The sequence below is a fragment of the Cornus florida genome, unplaced genomic scaffold (assembly GCF_030987335.1).
Source record: "Cornus florida cultivar Cherokee Brave unplaced genomic scaffold, ASM3098733v1 CherokeeBrave_3.0.0_Hap2_Chr07, whole genome shotgun sequence".
NCBI lineage: Eukaryota > Viridiplantae > Streptophyta > Magnoliopsida > Cornales > Cornaceae > Cornus > Cornus florida.
The window spans coordinates 21987379-22014188 of NW_026775577.1; the positions used below are offsets into that span (position 1 = coordinate 21987379).

At 35.0% G+C, this 26810-nt stretch overlaps 2 protein-coding genes and 3 pseudogenes across 2 annotated transcripts; all 5 read left to right on the forward strand.

The window, feature by feature from the left end:
* The first annotated feature begins 75 nt into the window (after positions 1-75).
* LOC132267564 (SKP1-like protein 1A) lies at positions 76-881 on the forward strand. The gene has a single exon (XM_059768709.1). The coding sequence runs from the start codon at positions 104-106 to the stop codon at positions 560-562; it is 459 nt and encodes a 152-aa protein (XP_059624692.1). The 5' UTR covers positions 76-103; the 3' UTR covers positions 563-881.
* Positions 882-6175: 5294 nt separating this feature from the next.
* On the forward strand, positions 6176-7068 carry LOC132267565 (SKP1-like protein 1A). The gene has a single exon (XM_059768710.1). It carries the CDS (start codon positions 6176-6178, stop codon positions 6641-6643), a length of 468 nt encoding a protein of 155 aa, XP_059624693.1. The 3' UTR covers positions 6644-7068.
* Positions 7069-7430: 362 nt separating this feature from the next.
* Positions 7431-9251, forward strand: LOC132266781 (transcription repressor OFP8-like; annotated as a pseudogene).
* Positions 9252-9265: 14 nt separating this feature from the next.
* Positions 9266-10388, forward strand: LOC132266782 (SKP1-like protein 1A; annotated as a pseudogene).
* A 5596-nt stretch (positions 10389-15984) lies between these two features.
* LOC132267566 (SKP1-like protein 1A) lies at positions 15985-16528 on the forward strand (annotated as a pseudogene).
* Positions 16529-26810: the final 10282 nt, after the last annotated feature.

Here is a 26810-nt window from a genome sequence, read left to right on the forward strand (position 1 = left end):
ATATTTTATATTGCTCTGTAGATTCAACGTAAGCTTTGGCTTTGAATATCTCACAAACTTTCTAGGGTTAGGGATTTGGTTTTTGGCTTTGAGAGGCGCAACCATGTCGACTTCAAAGAAGGTGGTGTTGAGAACCTTAGATGGCGAGACCTTCGAGGTGGAAGAGGCAGTGGCGATGGAGGCGCAGACCATCAAGCACTTGATTGAAGATGATTGTGCCGATTCCATCATTCCTCTACCGAACGTATCTAGTAAGATCTTGCCCATGATCATCGAGTACTGCAAGAAGCACATCGAGACCCCCAAGTCCGAAGAGGATGCTCTCAAAACTTTTGAAGCTGACTTTGTCAAAGACATAGACCAAGCCACCCTCTTCGATCTCATCTTGGCTGCAAACTATTTGAACATCAAAAGTTTGTTAGATCTGACATGTCAAACAGTGGCGAATATGTTCAAAGGGAAGACTCCGGAAGAGATTCGCAAGACTTTTAATATTAAGAATGACTATACTCAGGAAGAAGAAGAAGAGGTCCGCAGGGAGAATGCATGGGCGTTTGAGTGAAACATGAAGCAACTATGGATTATCCATGATTTTTTTTTTTTTTCTTTCTTTTCTTGTGTGATTTTATTTTTTATTTTTATTTTTTTTTTCTGTTGTCGATACCCTTAGTAGGATCATATATGCTTATTTGAAATGCTGGTATTCTCTTTTGCTTTGTGAAAACTAAAAATCTATTAAATACTGTAGGAACATTAAATTTATTTTTTTGATAATCATAGGATGGATCATAATAAAGTTGAATAAACACTTAGTCAAACAAAATATCAAATACCTGGTGTGAATTATGGGACTATAACTCGCAAAGAAAATAATATGTAGTTCTCAGATCATCGATGAAGAATCATAAAGATCGCAGAAGACAGTCGATTTAATTAGCAAAAGACACATAGATTTGGATTATGATTCAAAGAATTGGGCTATATACGTGTAGGTTTGGCCCAAGCATACCATCTGGGTTAAATATAGATATATATATATACATACACAGTGGCTACTACTCACTTTTAATCCTAATTAATATTCCTTTGAAGCTAGAAGGTTAAAACATGGAAGGCAACCACATCTGAAAAAAATAAAAATAATGAATTTCCAATCCATTAACCTTGAATTGTTATGGCGCATTCTACATCCATCACCTCCACCGCTGCCACCTCCTACTCCGTCACTGCCACCATCTCCACCATCGCTGGCCACCACCTACCCCGCCACTGTACCCACCTCCACCATTGCCGGCAGCGGTGGAGGTGGCGGCAGTGTCGGGGGCGGCGGTGGAGGTGGCAACAATGCCAAGGTAGGTGGTGGAGGTAGTCCGTTCTCTTTCCGAATTTCCGAATGCAGGTTGGCCAGGCCCACGCCCGATGATATCAAAACAATTAGCAATAATCGAACACAGAATAATTATATCAAAAGAGATAAATAATTTGAAAACCTCAGAAATAAAATTTCATTAATAAATAACCTTTATGCTACAACTGATCCTCCATATACAACTCGGGAATCCATCTAGTGGACCCCTATTCAAATCCCAACTGTATTCAAAAGAACTAGAAATAAAACTCAAGTCTTAACATGAAATAAAATCCTATGCCATTGGTGCAGTGAATAACTGTATCGGCTCAGCACGATCAAGCTCTACAGCTTGGACTGACGAACACCTGAAAAAAAATAATAGAAGAGTGGGTCAGGCCCACGAGCAAGTTTTAATCTAGCTGCAATCCATACAGTGACCCGATACGCAGATACACCGTAGATACCTCACAATATCTATCTAGTCCATACATATATATATCCACACTATGGGACATTCACTGAACTACAATAGGGGTCTCAACCTGAATAGAAGGCAACATGCAAAAACGCACCCAAAGGTGGGCATGAGTACCTAGACCTAACAGGGTACACCTCAACCTACTATAGCTAGCTACGCATCCACTGCATATACACGTCCTAACCAACGAGTTTGAGACTCAAGCCCATCTCGTGATACCATAACCATATATTTAAAGTACATTCAAATCCATCCATAGGAACTCCAATAAATCGTTCAGCTTATTCAGCTGCACAGACTTATAAGAGATCCAGTAAGTCGTTCAGTTTATTCAACTGCACAGACTTAAATATAAGGAGAATTATGTTTTTATAATTCGTACCCTTCTTTCCAAAATAGGTAGGACTGAGTATTTTGAATCAGTCTGTCCCTAGTATGCCACCGTCCCATACCGGTGCATACAATCCACAAAATCCATATAATTGATACGACAGGTAAAACTGTTCACCAATTAAAATTCATAAGGTAGGAATTAGCATTTTGAGCTAAACCATACCTAGTATGCCACCGTCCCATACCGGTGCGTACAATCCTCCATATCCATGTAAATTACAACATTCAAATGATAAGCAAGTAATTTACAATCCAAAGCCAAACCCAGATAATTGACAGAATTTTAATGTGAGAATTCAGCAATTAAAATCCAATACATAATTCCAAATAATTGACCAAATTTAATATAAGAATTCAGCAATTATAATCCAATATATGATTCCAAGTAAATTACAAGGCATAAATAATAAGCACGTAATTTATAGTCCAAAACCAACCATCCACATCGTTGCAGAATAGTATTTAGTAGTTCAACAACTTAAAACCAAAACCATGTAAATTACAGACTATGAATGATAGTACAGCAATTTAAAATCCAAAACCAATATCCAATTAATTACAGAAGATTTTTAAATGTTTCAGCAATTTAAATCCAAACAATTAACCATATAGTTGCAGGAGATGATTTAATAAATCAACAACTAACATCCAGAGCCTGCATAGATCACATCTAACACATCAATGACCCTATAATATATTTAAAATCATTTTATAAATATATTAAATCCCACTAGAATGCCTAAAAATAAGCTTAAGTATTTAAAACTTCATCCATCCACTAACCGTATATAATGTACATAAGTGTTATACAGTTTGATCCGTTAATTTAGAATTAACCTTAAATCAATTTAGGGTCTTAATAACACCCAAAAATTAACTATTTAATCCCTCCATGAAGTCTCATTAAATTTCTAAAATTTAATTAAGCCATTTAGTTCCTTTCTTCTGTTAGTAGCATACACCGTTGTATATTTTTACACTGCTTCATCCTTTGTCTTAGAGACTTAAACCATACAACAATAAGTTTAATAACACTTAAAATTAACTACTTAGATCCTCTGTTAAGTCCCTACAGTTCATTAGCATCACTCAGAAGCTCAAACAGTGCTCAAAACACCAAACAGAGCCCTAGAAAACACTTTCTGGACGTAAAACAAATTGGAGCCGGCTCTTGGAATGGAAGAGCCGGCTCTTCCCCTATTGGAGCCGGCTCCAATTCCCTAGGAGCCGGCTCTTGCTGAAGGGGAGTCGGCTCTTGACTTTCTAGAGCCGGCTCTCTCCCTCTTGAGAGCCTCCAGTTCATCCCTGCTCCGTTTCCGTCAATCTGCTCCTTCTCCGATCAATTCCTACCCCTCTGCTTGTTTCTTAAACTGATCTAAAGGATCTAACACCCTCCTGATAGCATCCCCAAGGTTTGATTATAGCAATTTAAATCAATTAACAGAAGTAAACTTGTGCAAAAACTGAAACCTCATGCATGGATTACAACGAAGCAAAATGCAACAGAGATCTAAAACAGAAATAGCAACCTTCCTATGAGATTTACATAACTCCCGTAGTCTTTCCATACTTAGTTTACAGTAGTTGTAATAAAAAAACAGAGACAAAAACTACGACAAGAACCCTCATGCTTAAAGGACATAAAACTGAACCAACTTGCATGCACTGTAACAGATATTGCAGAAATCATCACAGAAATAATTCAAAGCATACATATGATTAATTTGATGTATAACATACATGAATGATTTAGTTGTTAATTTCCTTAAAACCCTAGAGCATATCTAGGTGCACAGAACACGGCTCAAAGGGAAAGAGGAAGATAGAACTTGCCTGAATAGGTTTGCAAACAAACCCTTGTTGTCGTTGGTCTTAGTTCTTTTCCGACATCTACTGAAACTTGTCTAACCTCTTAGAACCTCTGCTCCTTCCTTCTCATTGGTTAAACCTTGGAACCCCAGTCGAAATTCTCACAAACTGCTCGGTTCTCACCAAAACTCCCTTTGTAACTCTCTCTATTTGGCAGACTTTTCCGTGTAAAAGCTACGACAATATGTAACCCTAGGTTTAACATATACTGAGGTATTTATAATTGCAAGATTAAAACCCTAATCCACAGAGCCCTAACTTCGTCGGCCCACAAAGTAACCCAGTTTAGATACATATCAGATGCTTATGAGACGGCTCCAAAAACCCTAACTAAAACGTATCTAAAACCCCAGTTAATGAGAATTACATAATTACCCTGTTCAAAAATTAAATACTTAATAAATAATTAATTTAATAACACCCATTAATTAAATCAAATAAGCAAGCAACGAAACACTTAAAACACATAAAATAAATAAAACAATTAATTAAAATAAACAAACAAATAAAGAATTACACCCTTAATTAAAATAAACAAACAATTAAAAAAAATAACACAATGAATTAAAATAAACAAACAATTGGACACATAAGCATATAGATACAAAATCAATTTAAAATGCACAAAAATAAAATTTAAATTCCATTTTTATCCCTTTTGAAATTAGGGTTATTACACCTAGGTCCGACCTTGAAGCCTCAGTCGAAACCCTCACCGAACGTGCTCTGTTTTCTCAAAACCTCTTTCTGTTTCTCCTTGTAACCTTGTTATGTGAATAGAGGTTTTGTATCCTAAAACCCTAAGTCGACATACTGTTCTATATATATAGAGACTTAAATACAACCCTATTCCCTGTATGATTAGAGACAGAGCCCTAATGTCGATCTTAGTCGGCCCATAAAGCAACCTAAGTTAATCCATGTCGACTACACATACTGACTTCCTAGAGAACCCTAGTTAATTAACGTAATTTAAACTCATTTAACTTATTTTACATTAAAGTTAATAATTACTAAATTAATCCAATTAAAGAAAAATACAAAAGATAATAAAATAAAACAATTCAATTACTGAAAACAAGAAATCAATTAAAAACAATTAAACCAAATAAATGCAATTTAAACACATAATTAAACAATTAAATCAAATAACTAATTAAAACAATTAAACAATTAACAAATAAGCCAAATAGTCACATAAAAATACAATAAAACAATAATTAAAATGTCGAAACTATTCTTTTTAAAATTAGGGGTATTATAGCTGGCACCCCATCGGTGCCATTTGAGATGACATCCTTTTATTTTATAGGTAAACGCCGTCGTTCCAAGTCGCAAGGATTTTTGCATTAATAGTTACAAAAGAACAAATCGAATAAGGAATCTGCCCCCAGAGAAGAAAGGGAAATCCTACTCTCACGAACCATAGTAGGGAGGAGATGGCATGCACAGTTTGAGATTTTTTTTTTTTTTTTTTTTGGGACAAATAGTGCTACAGTGTGTGTCTTATATAGTAGGGACTGTTTGGTTTCAGTTTTTATTATATTTAGTTTTAGGTTTCTTTGGTTTAGCTTATTCCAATTTTATACAAATTGAGGTTTATTTTATTCTTGTGCAAAACAAACACAATTTTACACAAATTAGACAAAGGGTTATTTTACATGGCCTATATTTATAGTTATTAATTTATTCAACTAAAGTGAGGGTATTATCGTCATTTTATACTACAGGGACCTATTTGCACCAAATTGATAGTATAGGGGGGTTTTATACCACACAGAGACCTTTTTGCACTATATTAATAGTAGAGGGGTTTTTTTTGCACTTTACCCTTTTAATTTTTTAGGGCTTGCGTTTTTTCGGCTGTGCTATAGTATTAGGTTTCTTTTTAATAATTCTGTTAGTTTCCAAATTGTATTAGACTTATTATGTCCGTATGGTGCTAGGTTCCTTTGTATATGCATGTAGTGGAGGGAGCTAATTCATATTCATATTGGTGAACGATCTAACCTTTCCCCTCCTTATATCTCACAAACTCACTCTCTAGGGTTAGACTCTCTCTCTAGGGTTAGGGATTTATAACTATGTTGACTTCAAAGAAGATTGTGTTGAGAAGTTCAGATGACGAAACATTCGAGGTGGAAGAGGCCGTGGCGTTGGAGTCGCAGACTATCAAGCACATGATTGAAGATGATTGTGCCGATTCCATCATTCCTTTGGCGAACGTAAGCAGTAACATCTTATCCATGATCATTGAGGACTGCAAGAAACACGTCGAGACCCCCAAGTCCGAAGACAAAACTTCCGAAGATGCTCTCAAAACTTTTGACACCAACTTCGTCAAAGTCGACCAAGCCACTCTCTTCGGTCTCATCTTGGCTGCAAACTATTTGAACATCAAAAGCTTATTAGATCTGACATGCCAAGCAGTAGCAGACATGATCAAAGGGAAAACTCCAGAGGAGATCCGCCAGACTTTTAACATTAAGAATGACTTCACTTCTGAGGAAAAAGAGGAGGTTCGTAGGGAGAATGCATGGGCCTCTAAGTGAAAACATAAAGGAGATATTATGCAATGTCAATACCCATTAGAGGATTGCTATATTAGTATAACATATGCTATGCACCCTTTTTTTTCTTCTTTTTTTCTTTTTTTACATTGGTGAAATACATGGTTTTCTTTTTTGCTTTGTGAAAAGCTTCAACTTCCTTTCCAAAAAATATGAATCTTCATTATTGCCATGCCTAATATATAGTATATATAGAGAGAATAAGAGACCTAATTACAAAAAAGTATTAAATCCAACCCAAAAAAAAAAAAAAAAAAAAAAAAAAAAAAAGGACAAAACTGTCCAACATCAATAATTTAACATTGAACACAAAACTGGAAAGCAATTTCTTGTTAGTGTGGTGATATGTAAACATCTGAGGACTGAAAGTGGTTTGAAAGTGGATGTCACTAAAAAAAACATTTTCCTTCCCGTTATAGGCTGCTCTTGTTCCATATATAACAAGAGAAGAATGACCATTTTACCAAACATATTAATTTACTGAAAAAGGTAGAATCAAACAGCATGTGATGATCATCATGGTATATGATTTCAGGCACCAAAACGTTGCATTTCATATACGTAAAAATATAATGATGAGCAGTATGAAAGTCGGATGTATAGATTGTTTTATGTGAGAGGAGGATAACGTCATTAAATATGATGATGCCATCATGACATCATCTCAAACTCACATAAATTTAGCCCAATGTATCCAACTCTCGCAAGCATCTAAGTTTCTTCATAATCTTCAAGCCTCTCATCTGCCTAAAAATTCTGTCATGGATTAGTTTCTACTCAGTTTCTTCAAACTCTTACCTCAATGCCCAACAAATGTATTCAGCAAACTCAGTTATGGACTGCAACAACACCGAAGAAACCGGCACTTCTACAGCTTTTCTTTATTCCTGCAATGGTAAAAAGAAGTCCTGCCCTGCTTTTCTGATCTGCGGGTCTCAATCTCCTTACAATTCAGTGACCACAATTTCAAATCTCACAAGTTCGGACCCATTGGAGCTTGCCCACATCAACGATGTCCAGAGTCTCACTCTCTTCCCTCCTGACAAAGAGGTAATTGTTCTTGTTCAGGTCAGTACTATCAAGCGAACAACTCTTATCTTTTTCAGAGCCCTTATGACACTTCACACTTGCAAATTACACATACCTTCGCTTACGTGTGAAAATGGTTATGGCGAGTTTGATTTGGTTCCTGGTTTGAAATTGCAAGTACCGCTGTGATGTGCCTGTCCCACAAGCAATCAAATTGCGAATGGCACAAAATTTCGGCTGAGTTACTTGGCATGATAGGGTTCCTAAACTCCGTGAGAGATTTAATGTTAGTGCTGAAAGTGTAGCTTATGCTTTATCCCTTCACAACTATTCTGATCCCATTGCCTAATAAAGTTCACACTTGACCTCAGAAAACAAAATATAATATCAAATACCTGGTGTGCATTATGGATCTATCACTCCCAAAGAGAATAATAAATCTAATTTCGCCAAAGGAAGTATAAGCATATGTACTTGTCAGATCCTCGACAGTTGAATTCCATCAATCCTCATTTCATTGAGTAAAGTGTTAACCACATCAAACCTCGCGGTAGCAGTTAATGCTTCCACCAAAAAGCAAAAACTGTCTTAGAGTAGCCAATGCTGAATGCTAAACCCTGAACCCCACACATAGCCAATGCTACATCCATCAATCCTCATCAAGGGCAGTGTACCAAAACTCTCCAATGCTGAATCCAATTTTCAATCCAGTCCTAAACTAAATAGAATCCCCTATTTTACCCTTTCCCATATTCCCCCTCACTCTCAACCCCTTTGCAAAACCCAATGGTGAGCTCCATTACAATTTACAACTCCAGTGACACGGTGAAGCACCCAACTCCAGAGAAGTAATAGACAAATGACAGAAAACACAAATTAAAGTTGTTTGAACAATTAGAAAGAAATGCCAAAACAATCACCATACACGAGAAAAAATCTGCCCGAAACACTCTCCTCGTTTCGGCCCGACATGGACGGCCAAAAATGTCCACCTGAATCACCCATTACGCCTCTAAACAAAATCCACAACTTTCAATGTTTCAGAGTGAATCCAGAAGAGAAAAAATCATGAAAAAAGAAAAAGAAAAAGAAGAAGAACAAGAAGACCCATTTGAGGAGCCAAAAGTTTGACAGAGCTCAGTATTATAATGGGTGGTTTAGCAGCGACGACAACGACGAGACCACACTTTTCTCCTCAAAATCTCTTTCCTCTGATTCATCTGGTCGGTCTTTTTACCGAAACAGACCTCGGTGTGACCGCCAAATTGAGATGAGTCGGCGAAGCAGTAATCAGAGGAAGGACTCTGAAATGGGTCTAATGCCGGTACTACAAGGAAAAGTTGAAGACAGCTTTGCGGGGGTGAAGTGTTCTAGCGATCCGTACAATGATTTCAGGACTTCAATGGTGGAAATGATAGTGGAAAGGGAGATTTTCGGAGCCAAGGATCTTGAGAATCTGTTACAGTGCTTTCTCTCTCTAAACTCTTGTCATCACCACAGGGTCATCGTTGAAGTGTTAACTGAGATTTGGGATGCCCTGTTCTCAAACTCGTCTTATTGAAAGGTGTCTTGTCTTGGTGAAAAAAAAAAACAGTTGAGAGTAGTTTAGGTTTTAAACTATTATATATTGACTGTATTAATGGTTAATTATTCTCACTAATTGGTTCTTATAATCAAATTAATTAGTTGTTGATGTTTAATTTCCCGCTCTGCTATTGTTTGGTTGGTTCTTTATTTATTTATTTTTGGGTTCTAAAGAAGACAGTTTCTCTTGCTTAGGGGAGAAAGGGGGTTTAGTTTAGAACTTGATTGGAAATATGTAGGACTTCTTTGTCTTAAAAAAATTTTTTAGGACTTTTTTGTCTTTAAGATTGAAAACTAGGACTGGGTGGAATTTTCAGTGGGGGAAGTGAAAAAAATTTGCTCGATAAAAACTTGCTTCTGTAGTGACCAATGATTGTGGGTACGACATACTGCTAGATTATCCGCGAGACCTTCGAGGTGGAAGAGGCAGTGGCGTTGGAGGCGCAGACCATCAAGCACTTGATTGAAGATGATTGTGCCGATTCCATCATTCCTCTACCGAACGTATCTAGTAAGATCTTGCCCCTGATCATCGAGTACTGCAAGAAGCACATCGAGACCCCCAAGTCCGAAGAGGATGCTCTCAAAACTTTTGACGCTGACTTTGTCAAAGACATAGACCAAGCCACCCTCTTCGATCTCATCTTGGCTGCAAACTATTTGAACATCAAGAGCTTGTTATATCTGACATGTCAAACAGTGGCGAATATGTTCAAAGGGAAGAATCCGGAAGAGATTCGCAAGACTTTTAATATTAAGAATGACTATACTCAAGAAGAAGAAGAAGAGGTCCGCAGGGAGAATGCATGGGCGTTTGAGTGAAACATGAAGCAGCTATGGATTATCCATGAAATTTTTATTTTTATTTTTATTTTTTTTTTTCTTTTCTTTTCTTGTGTGATTTTATTTTTTATTTTTATTTTTTTTTCTGTTGTCGATACCCTTAATAGGATTATATATGCTTATTTGAAATGCAGGTATTCTTTTTTGCTTTGTGAAAACTAAAAATCTATTAAATACTGTAGGAACATTAATTTTTTTTTTTGATAATCATAGGATGGATCATCATAAAGTTGAATACACACTTAGTCGAACAAAATATCAAATACCTGGTGTGAATATGTAGTTCTCAGATCATCGATGAAGAATCATAAAGATCGCAGAAGACAGTCGATTTAATTAGCAAAAGACACATAGATTTGGATTATGATTCAAAGAATTGGGCTATATACGTGTAGGTTTGGCCCAAGCATACCATCTGGGTTAAATATAGATATATATATACATACACAGTGGCTACTACTCACTTTTAATCCTAATTAATATTCCTTTGAAGCTAGGAGGTTAAAACATAGAAGGCAACCACATCTGAAAAAAATAAAAATAATGAATTTCCAATCCATTAACCTTGAATTGTTACGGCGCATTCTACATCCATCACCTCCACCGCTGCCACCTCCTACTCCGTCACTGCCACCATCGCTGGCCACCACCTACCCCGCCACTGTACCCACCTCCACCATTGCCGGCGGCGGTGGAGGTGGCGGCAGTGCCGGGGGCGGCGGTGGAGGTGGCAACAATGCCAAGGTAGGTGGTGGAGCGGTGGAGGTGGCGGCAGTGCCGGGGGCGGCGGTGGAGGTGGCAACAATGCCAAGGTAGGTGGTGGAGGTGGTCCATTCTCTTTCTCTTCCATATTTTATATATTGAGTTACATGATTTGATGATTTTGCTTATCTTTGAATTCATTTTTTTGCACACACATACAAATAAACATATTTAGAGAGTACAACATTCCTTTGTAATTAGATTATTCGGTAAGTAGTTGTTTCACAGATATAAATTAATTGCAAGGTTGAGAAGGGGACGATTGTACGTTAATTTTTCAATTGGTATGCTTTGAGAATTCGGGAAGGAATTCGTATAAAAGAAAATCTTAACCAATTTGGTTTTAATTTGTTTCCATTAAAAACTTGTCTAGTTTTGTCATTTCCTCTTAATAATATATTATGGTAATAAAAAACAGAAGCAATTGCCTTAAGGAAACACTAATTAATTAATTACCGTAGGATTAAATTCTAAGGTCAGTATTAAAAGTGAGTAACGCCACTGGGTGATACTTTTGATAAGAAAATACTACCAGTCTATAACCCATATTATCAAATTTTTTGTAATGTATAAATGAATATTTTGGTTTAACTCAATCTAATTAAAATTTTAGAATTTAAACTTGAACTCTTTATAGTTGATTTACTATTTGACAAAATGGTGTCATATTTACCATACGGTGAAAGAATTTAAAAAGGAAGTTAATTTTTTAAGTTCTTTCTTAATAAAGTTGTGTAAAACTAATAGATCAAATTAGAAAAATTAGAAGATTGACCGCTAAAGTGCATTAAACTCCCTTAACTATGACCAAATTGTAAAAAAATCCCTCAACTAAAAAAATACCCTCTAAACTAAGACTGTTGCAAATAAGTCCATAGCGTAAAACAACCGTTAAGTAAGAAATAAAATTGTTGTTTTGTCCATTAATTAAACCACGTGGTTTCATGTGATATTCAACTTTAGTTGTTGATGTGGCCATTGTAATCTCTATATCTAATAAAAATTTGACAAGTCATCCTATCTTAATCAATAATTTCGCTGGACAAAAAAATTCTCCTTCAACAAAAGGATGACAACTCAATTACTAATTAAAAATAATATTGTTTATATTTCAGCTAATATATATATATATAACAAATTTTCTTCTTCCCTATCAATGGACGCCATCACAGCCTCTCCCATGGACACTAACAATGTGCTCCAACTGGAAATGTTTCGGCTTGAGGACGAACGTTGACTGATTTTCCACCTCTTCATTCGTCCAGAGTTGGAGGTCAAAGATTGAAGGGGTGGTGACAGTCGTGGATGGTGGAGGTACCGTGGTAATGAGGGAGGAAGAATCTTTGTGGGGGAGGGAAAACTGTGGTGGTGGCGCCACAAACGGTCGGTGGTGCTGGTGGCCATAGACAAACAGTAAATTAAGGTAATTGGAGATAGACAGAGGATGGATAAAATTGATAATGGTGCGGTTTCGGCAGGGATCTCATTCTCCATCCTCATCCCCGTTTAATTTTTTCACCCTCATAACCGCCCAAAAACACGTGAGGTTCTTCAAAGCATCCCCATCTCCGTTCCCATTTATATAATCGGTTCCCCAAAACCGCCCCAAACTGGGTGAGGCTCCGCTTGAGGTGGAGATTTTTGCTATCCCTACTCGTGGGTCTATTTATTTCACAAGACTTAATACATGAAACAAAATGAAGGTTATGGTTTCCTCGGGTGTGTATTATCTTATTTTAGTAATATATTATAATATGTAAGGGTAATTTAATAAATTTATAGTATATTCGGGGCAGTGCAAGACAACCTTCCCTCAAAACTGCTCTAAAATCCGCCGGGTTTTTCAAAGTAGACCCCATCCTCGTCCCCAATTTAAAAATAAATAGTAAAAAAATAAATTTATATTTTTTTTATTTTGAAAAACTTTCGAATAAGATTTTTAAACTAAACATTATATTTTTTAAAGTTTTAACACTTCCTTACTAATCATGTTTTCCTGATGATAAGAAAATTCAGTATTGTCATATGAGAATAAGAGGTCCCAAGGTGATAGTCCGATATACAAATAAAATTATGTTCCATATTAAACAAGCACATTATGAATGTTCCAAAAATTCTACTACGTGACATTGTAGTTGAGGAAGCCTATATATGTTCAGAAAAATCTGCTCCATGCCATCTTAGTTGACCAAGTAAAGTTATAAACATTCACGAATGAATAATAAATAACTTTGAATCCACTTAATCAATCAACACTGGACACTTTTTTGGTTTTTAGTTGCTTTTTTTTTTTTTTAAGCTAACCCTAGCCAAGCCCAACACCAAGCTAAGTCAAGGCATCATCCTTGACAACAACCTAAAGCTTTAAAAGGTATTTGATACTCTGGGCTGGACAACCCTGACTAAAGAGGGTCGGCGACGCATCCCAAATGAAGAAGACCACACAACCATGGAGAAGGACTCCAAATCTCTGAAAAACAGAAGGCCTCTACAATAAGAGGAACGTAAGAGACGAGAGGGGAGGCTGGGGTTTGGGAGAGATTACTAATAGATAAAATCGGTGGTTGACAAACGCACGTATTGTAAAATCCAACTTGAATCCTCTCAATTTTGAATTCTATTTACATTTACATCGAGAATGCATTTTTTTTTTGGTTTTTAGTTGCTTGATGTTTTCAATATTGTTACCATTGCAGCTTGTTAGCTTCGGTACTTTCTGGTTAATTTGTTCTAGGCTGTTTTTTCCTCTAAAACTAGCATAAACATCTTGGATCCTTTTTCAATTATTCAAATTATATACCTTACCGGGAAAAAATGTATACTTTTCATCACGAAAGTATTAAATAAATCACCTTTCAAAAAAAAAAAAAAAAAAAAAAGTCCATAATTCAACTCTTTCTAAAAATTACTTAAATAATCACTAAAAACTACTAAATACCAAAAATCAAAAGAATTCAAGCCATTTACACCTTCAACAAAATCCCAAAACATTAAGGAGTCTTCGTATAAGACAGAAAAACACAATTTCAGGATGTAAACAATGGACTTGAAACAAAAGTATAGAGTAGGACAGGGGTGAAGTCGGTAAGTATTTCAAATTTAAATGCATATTCATAGTACATCTTCGTGACAAAATGAACTTAATTTTATTCTTTAATATTTCATGCTAATAAAATCATCTCGTCAAGTACATCCAAGGCCTCAGAACTGCATCCACAGCAGCAGGGTCCAGCCACGATTTTTTTTTTTTTAGTTGGGACTCACACACACTACCTTCACTGAGGTTCGAACTCCTGACCTCTCTTTGGAAAGTAAGAACCTTGTACCGCAGGTCTGTTGGATCCAACCACGGTTTTAACTTAACTGCATCCACATTAACATCATCAACAGCATGGTGAGTACCTTCATCCTCATCCTCATCATCGTCATCCATAGAAAAGCCTACATTCTTAATCCTTTCATCAGGTAACATTTCTTTGATACCTTCATCAGTCTCCTCAACAAACCCTGCCTCCTGCATGTTTAGCTCAACCAAGTAATATTCCATCAATCCGCATTTCATTAAGTAAAGTCTTAATCGCGTCAGACCGCTCAAAAGTGAAAACTGTCTTAGAGTGCGCTTGATCCTAGTCAAGGGCAGTGTACCGAAAATCTCCAACGCTGAATCCAATTTTCTAGAATTCACAAGGTGCTCAATCATAATTGTGTATGTTCTAGAATTAGGAAGCGCCCCATCATAAATCGTCGTATAATATGATTGACGCAGCTATGGATTACCCATGATATTTTTTCGGTGCTTTCAATACCCATAATAGGATTGCTATATATATATATATATATGCTATGATGCATCCTTGTTTTTTATTTATATTGGTGAAATACATTTTTTTTTTTTGTGAAAACTTTCAACTTCCTTTCCAACAAATATGAATCTTGATTTTCTGTATAGACATTGCCATACTTTCCCTCTAGGTGGCCCATCTTCATCCAAACTCTCAGCCGCGAGTTACAAGATCGGTTTAGATTCACCTGGCCATAATGCAGACAACACAAGCAGGGTCACTTGAGAATAGACATGTAATGTGCAATAATATGTAGTGTGTAAGAATGTTGGCAGGACTTGAAATTCAAATTTTAATTTGGATTCAATTAACATAATATACATTTATGTGACGCACAAAAATTTATATTTTCTAATGACCGACGATTAATTGGAAAACCATCTACTAGAAAATCGGCATTGAGGAAATGCACAACAATCCATGAGGGACCATTTACACATATGTTTGTGTATGTGCGTGTATTAAGTGTTCAATAATTCAAACCTATGGACTCACTCGAAAACATTGTAAAACAAGAGCATAATTCACCCAATAAGCAACATTACAGAGAAAACAATACTGGTAGTAATCATTCAATAAGGAGAGAAACAGTGATCATAAAGCTGAAGGAATTTTTCCAAAATTGTGTGAGTCTATATTGATAGAACTTAAAGATCAATACACACTTAGCCTGAGTAAACAAAATATCAAATACCTGGAGTGCATTAATCCTCTTGTCTGCTTGAAATTTTTCAATAGCCACGAAAAATAAAAGAATAAAAATTAGCTTCAAGAACACTCGATATAAGTTATATTAACATATTCAGGGCAACACATTAGTACTTCCAATTTTAAGGGTAAAATATTGTTTTTTGAGACACTTTCCATTTTAATTGTTAGGGATAATAAAATTTTAGAATGTTAAAATGTGAGATATCAAACACGAGTCATATATGCTATTTTTGTGTCAGAGATACTACATTACACATACTTTTTTACAATTAACTAAGTTTTTAGAGATTTCTCTTTAGTTTTCTTTCCTTAAGTTGATAGGATTTGTTATATTTTTAAGTTTTCTTGTTATGTTAGTTTCCTAATTGTATTAGGTTGTTTCCTTATTATGTCATTATGGTGTTAGGGCACCTTATTATAAATACGTTAGCGCTGAGGTGATTCATTATTCCTTTTGCTCTGCAATTTTCTCATTGTTGTCATACGTTCTTAGCTTTTACTCCTTATATCTCACAAAATCTCTCTCTCAGGTTAGGGATTTGGTTTTTGGCTTTGAGAACCATGTCGACTTCAAAGACTCTGGTGCTGAGAATCTCAGATGGTGAGACCTTCGAGGTGGAAGAGGCGGTGGCATTGGGAGTCGCAGACCATCAAGCACATGATTGAAGACGATTGTGCTGATTCCATCATTCCTCTGCCTTACGTAACTAGCAAGATCTTGCCTATGATCATCTAGTACTGCAAGAAGCACATCGAGACCCCCATGTCTGAAGACAAGACTTCTGACGATGCTCTCAAAACCTTTGACGCCGACTTTATCAAAGCCGTTGACCCGGCCATCCTCTTCGAATTCATGTTGGGTGCAATGTATTTGGACCTCAACAGCTTGTTAGATCTGGCTTGCCAAATTGGGGTGGATATGATGAAAGACATGACTACGGAGGAGATTCGCAAGACTTTTAATATTAAGAATGACTATACTCCGGAAGAAGAAAAAAGGGTTCGCATGGAGTATGCATGTGCATTTGAGTGAAACATGAAGCAACTTTGGATTACCCATGCTCTTTTCTTTCTTTTTTTCCTTTTTTTTTTTTTTCTTCCTCGTTGTCAATATCCATAATAGGTTTGTGAAAACTTTCAACTTATTGCGATGCTAAAATTGCTAGTTACATTTATAAAGTTGAATACACACCAAGTCTTTCAATAAGGAGAGAAAGAAAGATGATAAAGCTGAAGGATACAACATTATAATGTTTTAGTCTGAGTAAACAAAGTATCAAATACCTGGTGTGCAATATGGGACTATAACTCGCAAAGCAAATAATAAGCGACTATGTAGTTGTCAGATCATCGAAGAAGAAGCAGACAGGCAGTTGGATTCGGTTGAAATTTTGGGTAAGACATAGTACAACGTATGATTGAAGTAGGAAAAGACGCATAGATTTGGGTTGGGCTTCAAATAGTTGAGAATTGAGCCTGGCTATATAAGTGTAGGTTTGGCCCAAGCATACCGTCTCGGCTTCAGATGAACCCAACTATAACTACGGACTAGAGTTTTTTTCTTTTTAAACTAATCATTATATTTTTTCAAGCTTAGTAACAATTTTTTACCAATCATGTTTTGATGTTTAATTAATATAAAACTTATTTTTTAGGTACTTAACAATCACTCATCCCCGCATCAAATTGTCAATTATATCACTTTTTTATAAACAATGATGATAACGCAATCGACACAATTAATACAGATATACAATGACCATATAGTATATCATTGTAGACATTGCAGTGTTGGTGATGTTGCTGCCAAAATTACAAAAATAGAAAAAGAAAGAAAAAATAAGTGTTTTGAGTAGGGATGGCAACGGGGCGGGTTTGGAGCGGGTTTCCCTAAATCCCGCCCCGCCCCTTTTAATTTTTGTCAAGTCCATGCCCGCCCCGAGACCCGCGACGGGTTGGATTTTCATATCCAGCCCCGCCCCGTTAGGAAATACTGTGCCCCCGTGCCCGCTCCGCTAATAAATTTTTTTCTCCCACTTTTTGGAACTTAAACTCCTGCTATTTAAATGTGCAAAGCCTATGAATGGCACAACATAAATAAAATTATGTATCCCAACAAAAATAAAAAAATAACATGCACATAATTCAGAAAACATAATAAACAAAAATAAAAGTTTAATACAACCAAATTACAAGAAGTTCTAAGCTCCAACTTCTACCATAACCAAAACAAAAGCAAATTTAATACCAAGTTTACATCCCAAATTAGGATTGTAAGAGATGGGTAATTGGGTAGTTTACATCCCAAATTAGAATTGTAAGAGATGGGTAATTGGGTAAGTCGCTAAAATAACTTATTAATATATATATATATATATATATATATATATATATATATATTAAATATAGTTATATGCGGGGCGGGGCGGGGCGGGGCCCCTAAGATATGTACATTGAACCCTTACCCGCCCCGTGACCCTCGACGGGTACAAAATTTGTATCTATGTCCCCCTCCAACGGTATAACAAGTGTTCCCATATTCGTTATTAACGGGGCGGGACGGAGCGGGGCCCCGATGGGGCGGTAAAAATTGACATCCCTAGTTTTGAGGACCATAGAATAAGAGATATGTGAATTATCTTACGTGTGAATGTCAACCATTAAAATTAGGAGAGATGGCACCAACTCGACGACACTTCGTTCTTATAATCTTTAGGAGGAATCTCATCACATCTTAATGATAATAAGAAAATTCAGAATTGTTTTAACTCTCTAATTTTACTTATTTGTAGATTTAATTCATATAACGTTGAGCTGTTTTTTTTTTTTTTTTTTTTTTTAAAGAGGAAAATCAATATATTTTCTTGATTCCGGTACCAGTACTTTCAATTTTCGTTGCAACCATGGGTGAAAATTTTAAGGGCCTTTTTTACTCCAATTTTCTAGGAATATAGTTAAGGGTGGCAAAATAGGTCAGGAACCATCAACTAGCCCATATTCGTCCGTCTTTTAATGGTTATGAGTGAACCATATTTAATTTGAGGGTCAAGATAGGTTGGATAATTTTTAACCAATTAATTTGAGATGGTTTGAAACCATATTCAACCCATATTTCACCCATCACATGATAAACACACAGCACACATCTATTATATATTGCACTCAACTCATTTCTCTCTCTCACAATCGTATCTCTAAATTTGTCTCTTATCAATCCCCTCTCTCTAAGTTTCTCTTTCTAGAAACTTCTTCTAAAAAAAATAAATAATTAAAAAATAATTTTAAAAATAAAAAATAATTAATTTTTTTAAAAAAAAATAATTAAAAATAAAAAATAATTAATTTTTTTTTAAAAAATATATAAATAATTTTAAAAATTTTAAAAAATTACTATTATAGTGTTGGGTGGCCCCATTCCCACCTTCCTCCTACTCCTCTGCCCTCTCCCGTTATTCATTATTTCAATCTTTCTTTTGGTGTCACCAAAAACATAAATAATTGAATATGATATTACAATTTTTCACATTTCATAAGTTGTTTTTTTTTTTTTTTTTTTTTTTCGGTACACTCTACCGAAGACACTGGTTAATATAGAATCAAAATAATGATTGCACTGTACAATTATTTTGAGACTTTTGCTGATATGTGCAATTAAAAAAGAAAAGAAATTATAGAATCCATTAAGTGTTAAGACAGTTAATTACAACTGTGTATTCATAAATTAAATCTAAGTTTAATTTTGTGAGTTGGTTTTCTCCACTTTCCACCGATTTTAATTCTAAAGTTCCAAATCTATGCAACCTAACATAACCTAAAACTATTTTAGATAACTGAAAGTAAATGTTGAATTTGATTTTGGTAGGATAATTAAACGAATGTACGCTTAAACTTCAAGATTTAGTAGCTTCACCAGCACTTTTTTTCTGCCAGGAAAGACAAGAAAATTGCCGGTAAAGGAATCAAAAAACTGCCGGGAAAGCCTCCGCCGGAAGATTTTCGGCATGTTTTTTGAAACCGCTGGTAGAATGCCGGTGGTAAGCTATTGCCGCTGGAGCCAGTATTTTAACTTTTACCAGCAAAAATAAACCGCCAGTGAATCCTTTTTTTTTTTTTTTTTTTTTTTTAAATACTCAACACAACTATATTTATTCAATTCAACTTCAAAATTATATAATACAATAAAATCTCATAACTAACAAAAGCGTCACTCATAAGTATTCAAAGTAATTTTACATTCAGGAGAAATAAACAACTAGACTACCATAACCAGGGTAATCACACTGCATGTTTCATGAGGGAAATATTGAGGTCTTTTGCTTCCCTCCAAAACTGTAGACGTCTGATCCTTGCACTCGTCGTTGTAAATGCATTCTGTCAAAACCATCGTACAATCAATATTCAAAGTATTATAACCAACTAAAATAAAATCAATAATCCCTAAAACTCAAATTTGGTCTAAAGCAATACATCGAACAGCTTCGATGCAATGTCATGCTGTGTCATTTTGAGAGCCTAAATCCAAGACGACCTATTCAAACAAAAGAAAAAAAGTGCATGATATCATTTGCCAGCTCTGCATATAACGCATTAAAATTTGCCAATATAAATAATTTCATCTTACACTATTTTAGCATCCAAAAAGCAGTAGCATATTTGCATTCAAATAAATACTACCTCTGTCCCAAATTAAACATTGCCTTTGGGACAGAGGAAGTACTATGTACAATCTTGTTGGGATTTATATGCCTTGGCATAGCAAATTCCTATCTGTATGTTCCTGACATATCTGAAATATTTATGATTTATATAATTGGTGAATTCAATGTATTATGTTTCGATTCACTATGAAATTGAGAGTGTCCATATAATTACAAGAAATATTTATATATATGTATATGATGGCAATCAATGCATGATATATAAATAGTAATTATAAATTGTTCATAGTCGGTAATTATGGATGGACTCATAATTAATTAAGACTTGAACTGGATCCGCGTTAGGTTGAGATATATTGCGAGAGCCGTCGTATGCAATTACTCCCTATCACCGTCATGACATTTGACTCTTAAGCATGAGAAAAGTATAGACTCTTTTATTAATTAATAATTACTTTGATTTGTTTGGCGGATTCTTCGGGATCCTTAGACCGACACTTTGGGTAGTTATATAATTAATAGTTAGAGGATTATATTTTCAATATTTACATCATTGCTACTTATATTTATTTTGTATTGATTATGGTTGATCACAAAGTAAATTCGAAGGCCTTCGTGTGTTTTTAGACAAAATGATTTATTATATATTTATTTATTTAAATTATTATTTTTTGTCAAACAAATGTTTTATTATGATCAAGCCAGAAATAATCAAAGGTACCAAAATAAATATATTAATTAAGTAGTCGGATTGATGGCATTATTTATCCGATAACTAATTATGCATAGAGGGGTCAAAGTGCAATATTGACTTAGTGGTTATTTATTATTTAATTGGAGTTAAATTAATTTCTTTTAGTGGAGTAGAAATTAATTTATGAATTAATTGAATTGGGTCCCTGGATCGGGCCAATTATTAATTCATTGTAGCCAATAAAATAATAGACCCAATGGATTCTCACTCATAGCCCAACTTGATCTTGGAATCATATTAGATTTGAGACATATGAATTAGAGATGGAGAAGGATTTGTTGTTTCCTTTTCTTTATTTTTATGTTGCCTATAAATATACATGGTCTATGTATATTTTAGGGTGTGATTTTTAATGAAAAGGAAAAAAGGAATTTATTTTCTCTCTCTAGAAAATTAGGGTTTATGTTCTCATCTAATGGAGGCTCCCACAAGCCTAGTTTTCCAAGATCATTCATGGAGGCTTATGAGTGATTCCTAAAGGCAAAACAATTACCAAGAAGATGGAGATCCAAGAAGAAGGCATCTTGTTAAGGGATCTATAATAAGTGAGAACATTCACTTTAGAGGAAAGTTTTAAAGGTTTACTCAGACCTTTGATGTAAGTATTCAATCTGTTAATTGAATGACACATCATATTTTTATTTTTGCGTAAAACTTGTCTCTATGTGATGAATCAAGATCTATGAATCAAAATCGCTCGAAAAGTTTTTAAAACTTGCACGTTTCCCAACAGTGGTATCAGAACATGGTTTGATTCATTACTAGAGATCATGTTTTTATTAAAATTCATCATTCATGGATCCAATTTTGATATGCATATATATTTATTTATTGATGTATGATTTAATATGTTGATACATGATGATGTATGTATAATTGAGAATGGATAATAATGTGTGTTTGGGCCATGGATGAAGCGTATAGGTTAATTGAATGTAATTTTATCTTTAGATGACTGTAATTAAGGCTTTGATTTAGCCGTTTGAAAATTCAATGATGTAATTTAATTTTTCCATTGTATTTCAAATTGTAAATATTTTTAAAGCCATGTAATATTCATCAAAGGGTGCTATGAAGCTTCAAGAAGGTCCAAGAGGGTTAAATTAGGCTTCAGGAATTTTCTGAGATTTTTTAGAAATTTTTCAGAATTTTTCTGGAATTTTTTAAGGCCTAAGTTAATTTCTGGAATTTTTTAATTAATTTCTGGAAATTTTTCGGCGATTTTCCGGCGACTTGAAAGTTGCTGGCGGCGAGGTATTGGCTGGTGATAAGGGTGATTGATCAGGTACTTCGCGGTCCACCATAATATGGTGCAACCGGATTACAAACCGTCATATTAATATTAAAAAAAAAAAGGAAATTATCCAGCGCTCCGCAGCATCAGTGCGCACCCAAGGGAAGCACGCGTGCACAACAAGGCGCAACTGTATTGCCAACAAGCTGGCGCGTGAGGTTCACGCGCCAGCCAAAAATGTGTTTCAGCAATCTGGCGCGTGAAGTACACGCGCCAGACATATGTTCATTGAACCAGGCGCGTGTGGACCACGCGTCTGCTAGTTCCAGCACCACATAGCGCGTGGCAGCGCGTGCCACGTGCTGCCAATGTCTTCTAGCGCGTGCAGGCGCATGAGGGGATTTTAGGGCGCGTGGGAGCGCGTGGAGGGTGTGTGGGACAGCTGGGAACAAGTTTTTTAATGGTTCCAAGTGACGTTTTGCTTCTCCTATCATGTATCAACCTCCTGCGGGTGTTTACAAGTTGATAGAAGGCCCTCGTGCAATACTTAGAGTAATTAAATGTTAAAAGCTGATTCCATTGGCCATTTTATTTGCTTTATCTGTCATTTATTTATTTATGCGATGTATCAAATGTATGGAATATATAATTGTTAATTAATTATTATTCATGCATTGGATCCATGATATTTATTTAAATGGCTTGATTTATATTAATTAAGTTATGAAAATTAATTGGATCTGATTACTAATTAATTTGAGGGCACTTATTGGGAAACGCAAAATTATTTTTTGTAAATTATTTTTAAAGTGTGTTTCAAATTAAATATTAGTGAATCGTTTAAAGTCTAAATATTTTCTAAATTTAATTGGATTAAAATCAAGACGTTTTGCATGCATTATATCATGTAAATGAATAAAATGAAAACCCTAATTATGGATGATTAAAAATTGAGTGGGAGCAGGGATTTTTATACATTGTCCCATGGCCTTCGTTATTAACACCATTGTAATTAGGTCTTCAAAAATAAGGCCCCACGCATGATTTGAAGAGTCTTAATATTACAAGAATGGTTATCTCATGAAAATAATAATATTAAATGTTCATTGTAATTAGATCTTTAAAAATAAGGCCATACGCATGATTTAAAGAGTCTAGATTATGATGACAAGATATTTAATGTTTTATTTTTTATTAGAGCATTAATAACGTTATACACTTAATCTAAAATCAATAGTGTTAGCTCCCCAACGGAGTGGTCTATACTAGGTGATTTTAGAAAGGCTAAACATAATCGGAAATCATTTCATATAGATAGACAAGGCATTGTCTTAAGAGATATGGAAATGATGGGATTTGCCTGCCAATAGCAATAATGAACTTCGCCAACTGAATAAATTATTGGCGTATTGGTTATTCGATTTTTCATGCAGTGATTAAGGGACCCACATATTATTATTTTAATGGAAGTGCTCGCCTAATAGCAAATGAATCTCAATAATAGTAATAATGAACTCCTCCAACAGGATAAGTTATTGACATATTGATTGGTTGATTTATTATGCTACAGAGTTGAGGGACCCGCATTAATTAAAAGGGATTGTTCACCAATAATGATAATGATCTCTTGTTCGATTGAGATTTATTGTATTATGTGGTTAACAAGCTCATTTTAATTTTAAATATGCATGATATTATTAATAATTCACCTTGCATATTGTATGAATGCATTTATATTCAGATTAATTATGTCTAATCCAGTTTATCTGCTTGCTTACATATTCAATGTAACTGGATCTCATTAATATTGACTGAGAAAGGAACTTAGATATTTTATTCACAATGTAAGGGTACAAATGTATTTACTACTTCTAAAACTAATCCTTTTACTTTAAGATACCCAAGAGAACATTAATGCTTTGAATAAGTGAAATAAGGCAAATGAGATGACTTGGTGCAATATTCTAGAATTTACCTCGAATACGCTCCAAAGCTAACATTTACATTATTTTATTTTCTTCAAGCATCATGTTAAAATTTAATAAGATGTTTTGGTGAGATTAGATAGAGAGTATGCCAAAGTACTATGTCAGACTTGAATAGCATCAAGATAGCCTAAGGAACTCCAGTATGAAATCGAATTTTGAAAAATGATTGTTTATTATTTAAAAATTAGCTGGAGATCAATAAGGCTGACTTGGGTGGTAAGTTTCAAGTTGACATGATTATTGCCTTGTTACCAAACTCGTTCGACTCTGTTAGAGTGAACTAAATAAGGAATCAGTTTGAGTTCACACTCGCTGATATTCTTATAGAATTGGTAACAGATGAAGGGATAATCAAGAGTATGGGCGTTCCTATCAATCTAACCTAGTCTATACCATCTTCTTCTAGGCCCAAGTGGACGGGCAAAGCAAAGAAGAAGGATGATAATAGGACTAGACTAGCACAAAACATGGGTATTCAAAAAGGTTAAAGGGAATAAGGCAGTGTATGTTGAGGGCGAAGAAAACTGTTTCTTTTGTCGCTAACTAAAACACTAAAGGACGAACTGTTTAAGCAATGACGTGGCATAGGAAAATATATATTTAATCATTGAGCCATGTTATGTGGTTGCGTCTATTAATTCCTGATGAATAGATTCTGGAGCCACTAAACATGTTTGCAATTTATTGTAAGGATTTCAGGAATCCAGAAGCCTTGATGATATAGATATATATTTATCTTTTGACCTGATGCCAAGGTTGTAGTTAAGTCAGTGGGAGTATTACATCTGAAATTAGAGAGTATGAGGATATTAGTATTAGAGAACTATCTTTATGCACAGAAGTGAAACGCAATCTCATTCTTATTTCACTTTTGGTTTATAAAAACTGTGTTGTTATTTTGTAAAACTGGTTTTATAAAATTGAATAGATATGCGATTACTTCTGGTGCATTGAAAGATGGTTAATATACTATAATCACAAACTCTTAAGATTTGCAGGATGTAGAAACTAATGTTGCATCTTCTAGATTGAATGTTAAGAGAAAAATTGTTATTCCTGACTCATTGTATTTTTAATGTCTATTTTTGGGTTGTTATCAATCAAAATAAGATTCAAAGATTGGTCAAAGAAGGTTAATTACCTAGTGAGGCAGGGGAGCCTAAACCAAACTTGTGAACCCTATTTTGAAGGATAGATAACTCTTATGGCTTAATCAGCCAGATGAAATAGACATAAAGGACAATTGGAGTCGGTACACACTGACACGTGTGGTCTTATGAACATCCAAGCAAGATTACCCACGTTTTGGATAAGTTTATCTGATGCAACACAAGTCTTAAACTCTTGGTATTTTCTGAGAAGGTTAAGACTGATGTGGAACACATATTAGGTAAACTTATCAAGACACTTCGATCTGATCGAGGATATGAGTATTTCTTGGGATAGTGCAAAGACTATATGGTCAATGAGGGTATCATGTACCAGTTTTCCGCAATTGACGCTAAATGTATTTAGGTGTCAAATAGGAATAACAGAATTCCACTTAACATGGTTAGATCTATGATCAGCTATGCTACATTATCTCTTTCATTTAAGAGTTTAGCGTTAATGACATCGATGCGCATTATGAACTGCATTCCATCTTAGTCTGTCTCAAGGATACCGTTGAGCTATGTTTTTTTACTAAATATTAGTTTGAATCATATGCACATATGGGGTAGTCTTGCACATGTGCGCTTGATATGGACAAGTAAGTTGGAAGCAGATCATAGGCATGCTAGATTTGATAGCTATTCTAAATGTCACTAGGATGGATTATTTTATGATCTCAAAGATAAAAGTTGATTGTTTTCACTCACTGTTTATCTATAGGAGAATCATATTATGAATCACATACCTAGTAGCATAATGTTAGAGAATTTGGTATGAGTACCAGATGTACCACATGTGAACACACTTATTATAGAGATTGAGAATAATATATGAATTCCCTATTGATGCGTCAGCATCATCTAGTACACAGATTCCTTCATCGGTACATTGATGTAGTGGGAGGATAATTATCCAATCCAACAGAATTATGTTTTTAGGTGAGACCGTTATGGACATCCCTGTTAAACATGAGTTGGACCCAATAAGCTACACGGAAGCGTGAACCGATATGGATACAGATCGTTTTGGCGAGTTACTATGAAATCAGAGTTGGAATCTATGTATTCTAATAAATTCTGGGATCTTGTAGAACTTTCTAGTAGGGTGATTCCTATGGAAGACAAGTTAATCTACAAAAAGATACCAGAAGATTTCTTAGTGAATAAATCATGAGTGTACAAGGGAATGTCATTATTTTTCTAATTCTATATATATTGATGACATCCTACTCATTTAGAATGATGTGGAAGTTTGTCATCAATAAAGAGGTAGTTGTTCAATTACTTTTAAATGAAGGATTTTCAGGATGTAAACTAGATTCCTAGGATCAAGCTTTTGCAAGATCAGGTTAAAAGGAAAATAAGCTTATCTTAATAATCCTACATTGATAAAGTTTTGACCAGGTTTGGTATGCATAACTCAAAGAATGAGTTCTTGCTTTATTGATATGGATAGCTCTCTCTAGTAAGTAGTTTTTCAAGACTATCAAAGGAGATTGAGCAAATGAGACTGGAACAATATGTTTCAGCATATGAGAGTCTCATATATGCCATGGTCTATACCAAACAGGACATCCGCTACATAGTAGGGAT

Coding starts and splice junctions, on each gene's coding strand:
- LOC132267564 (XM_059768709.1), top strand. CDS start 104: ATGTCGACTTCAAAGAAGGTGGTGTTGAGAACCTTAGATGGCGAGACC.
- LOC132267565 (XM_059768710.1), top strand. CDS start 6,176: ATGTTGACTTCAAAGAAGATTGTGTTGAGAAGTTCAGATGACGAAACA.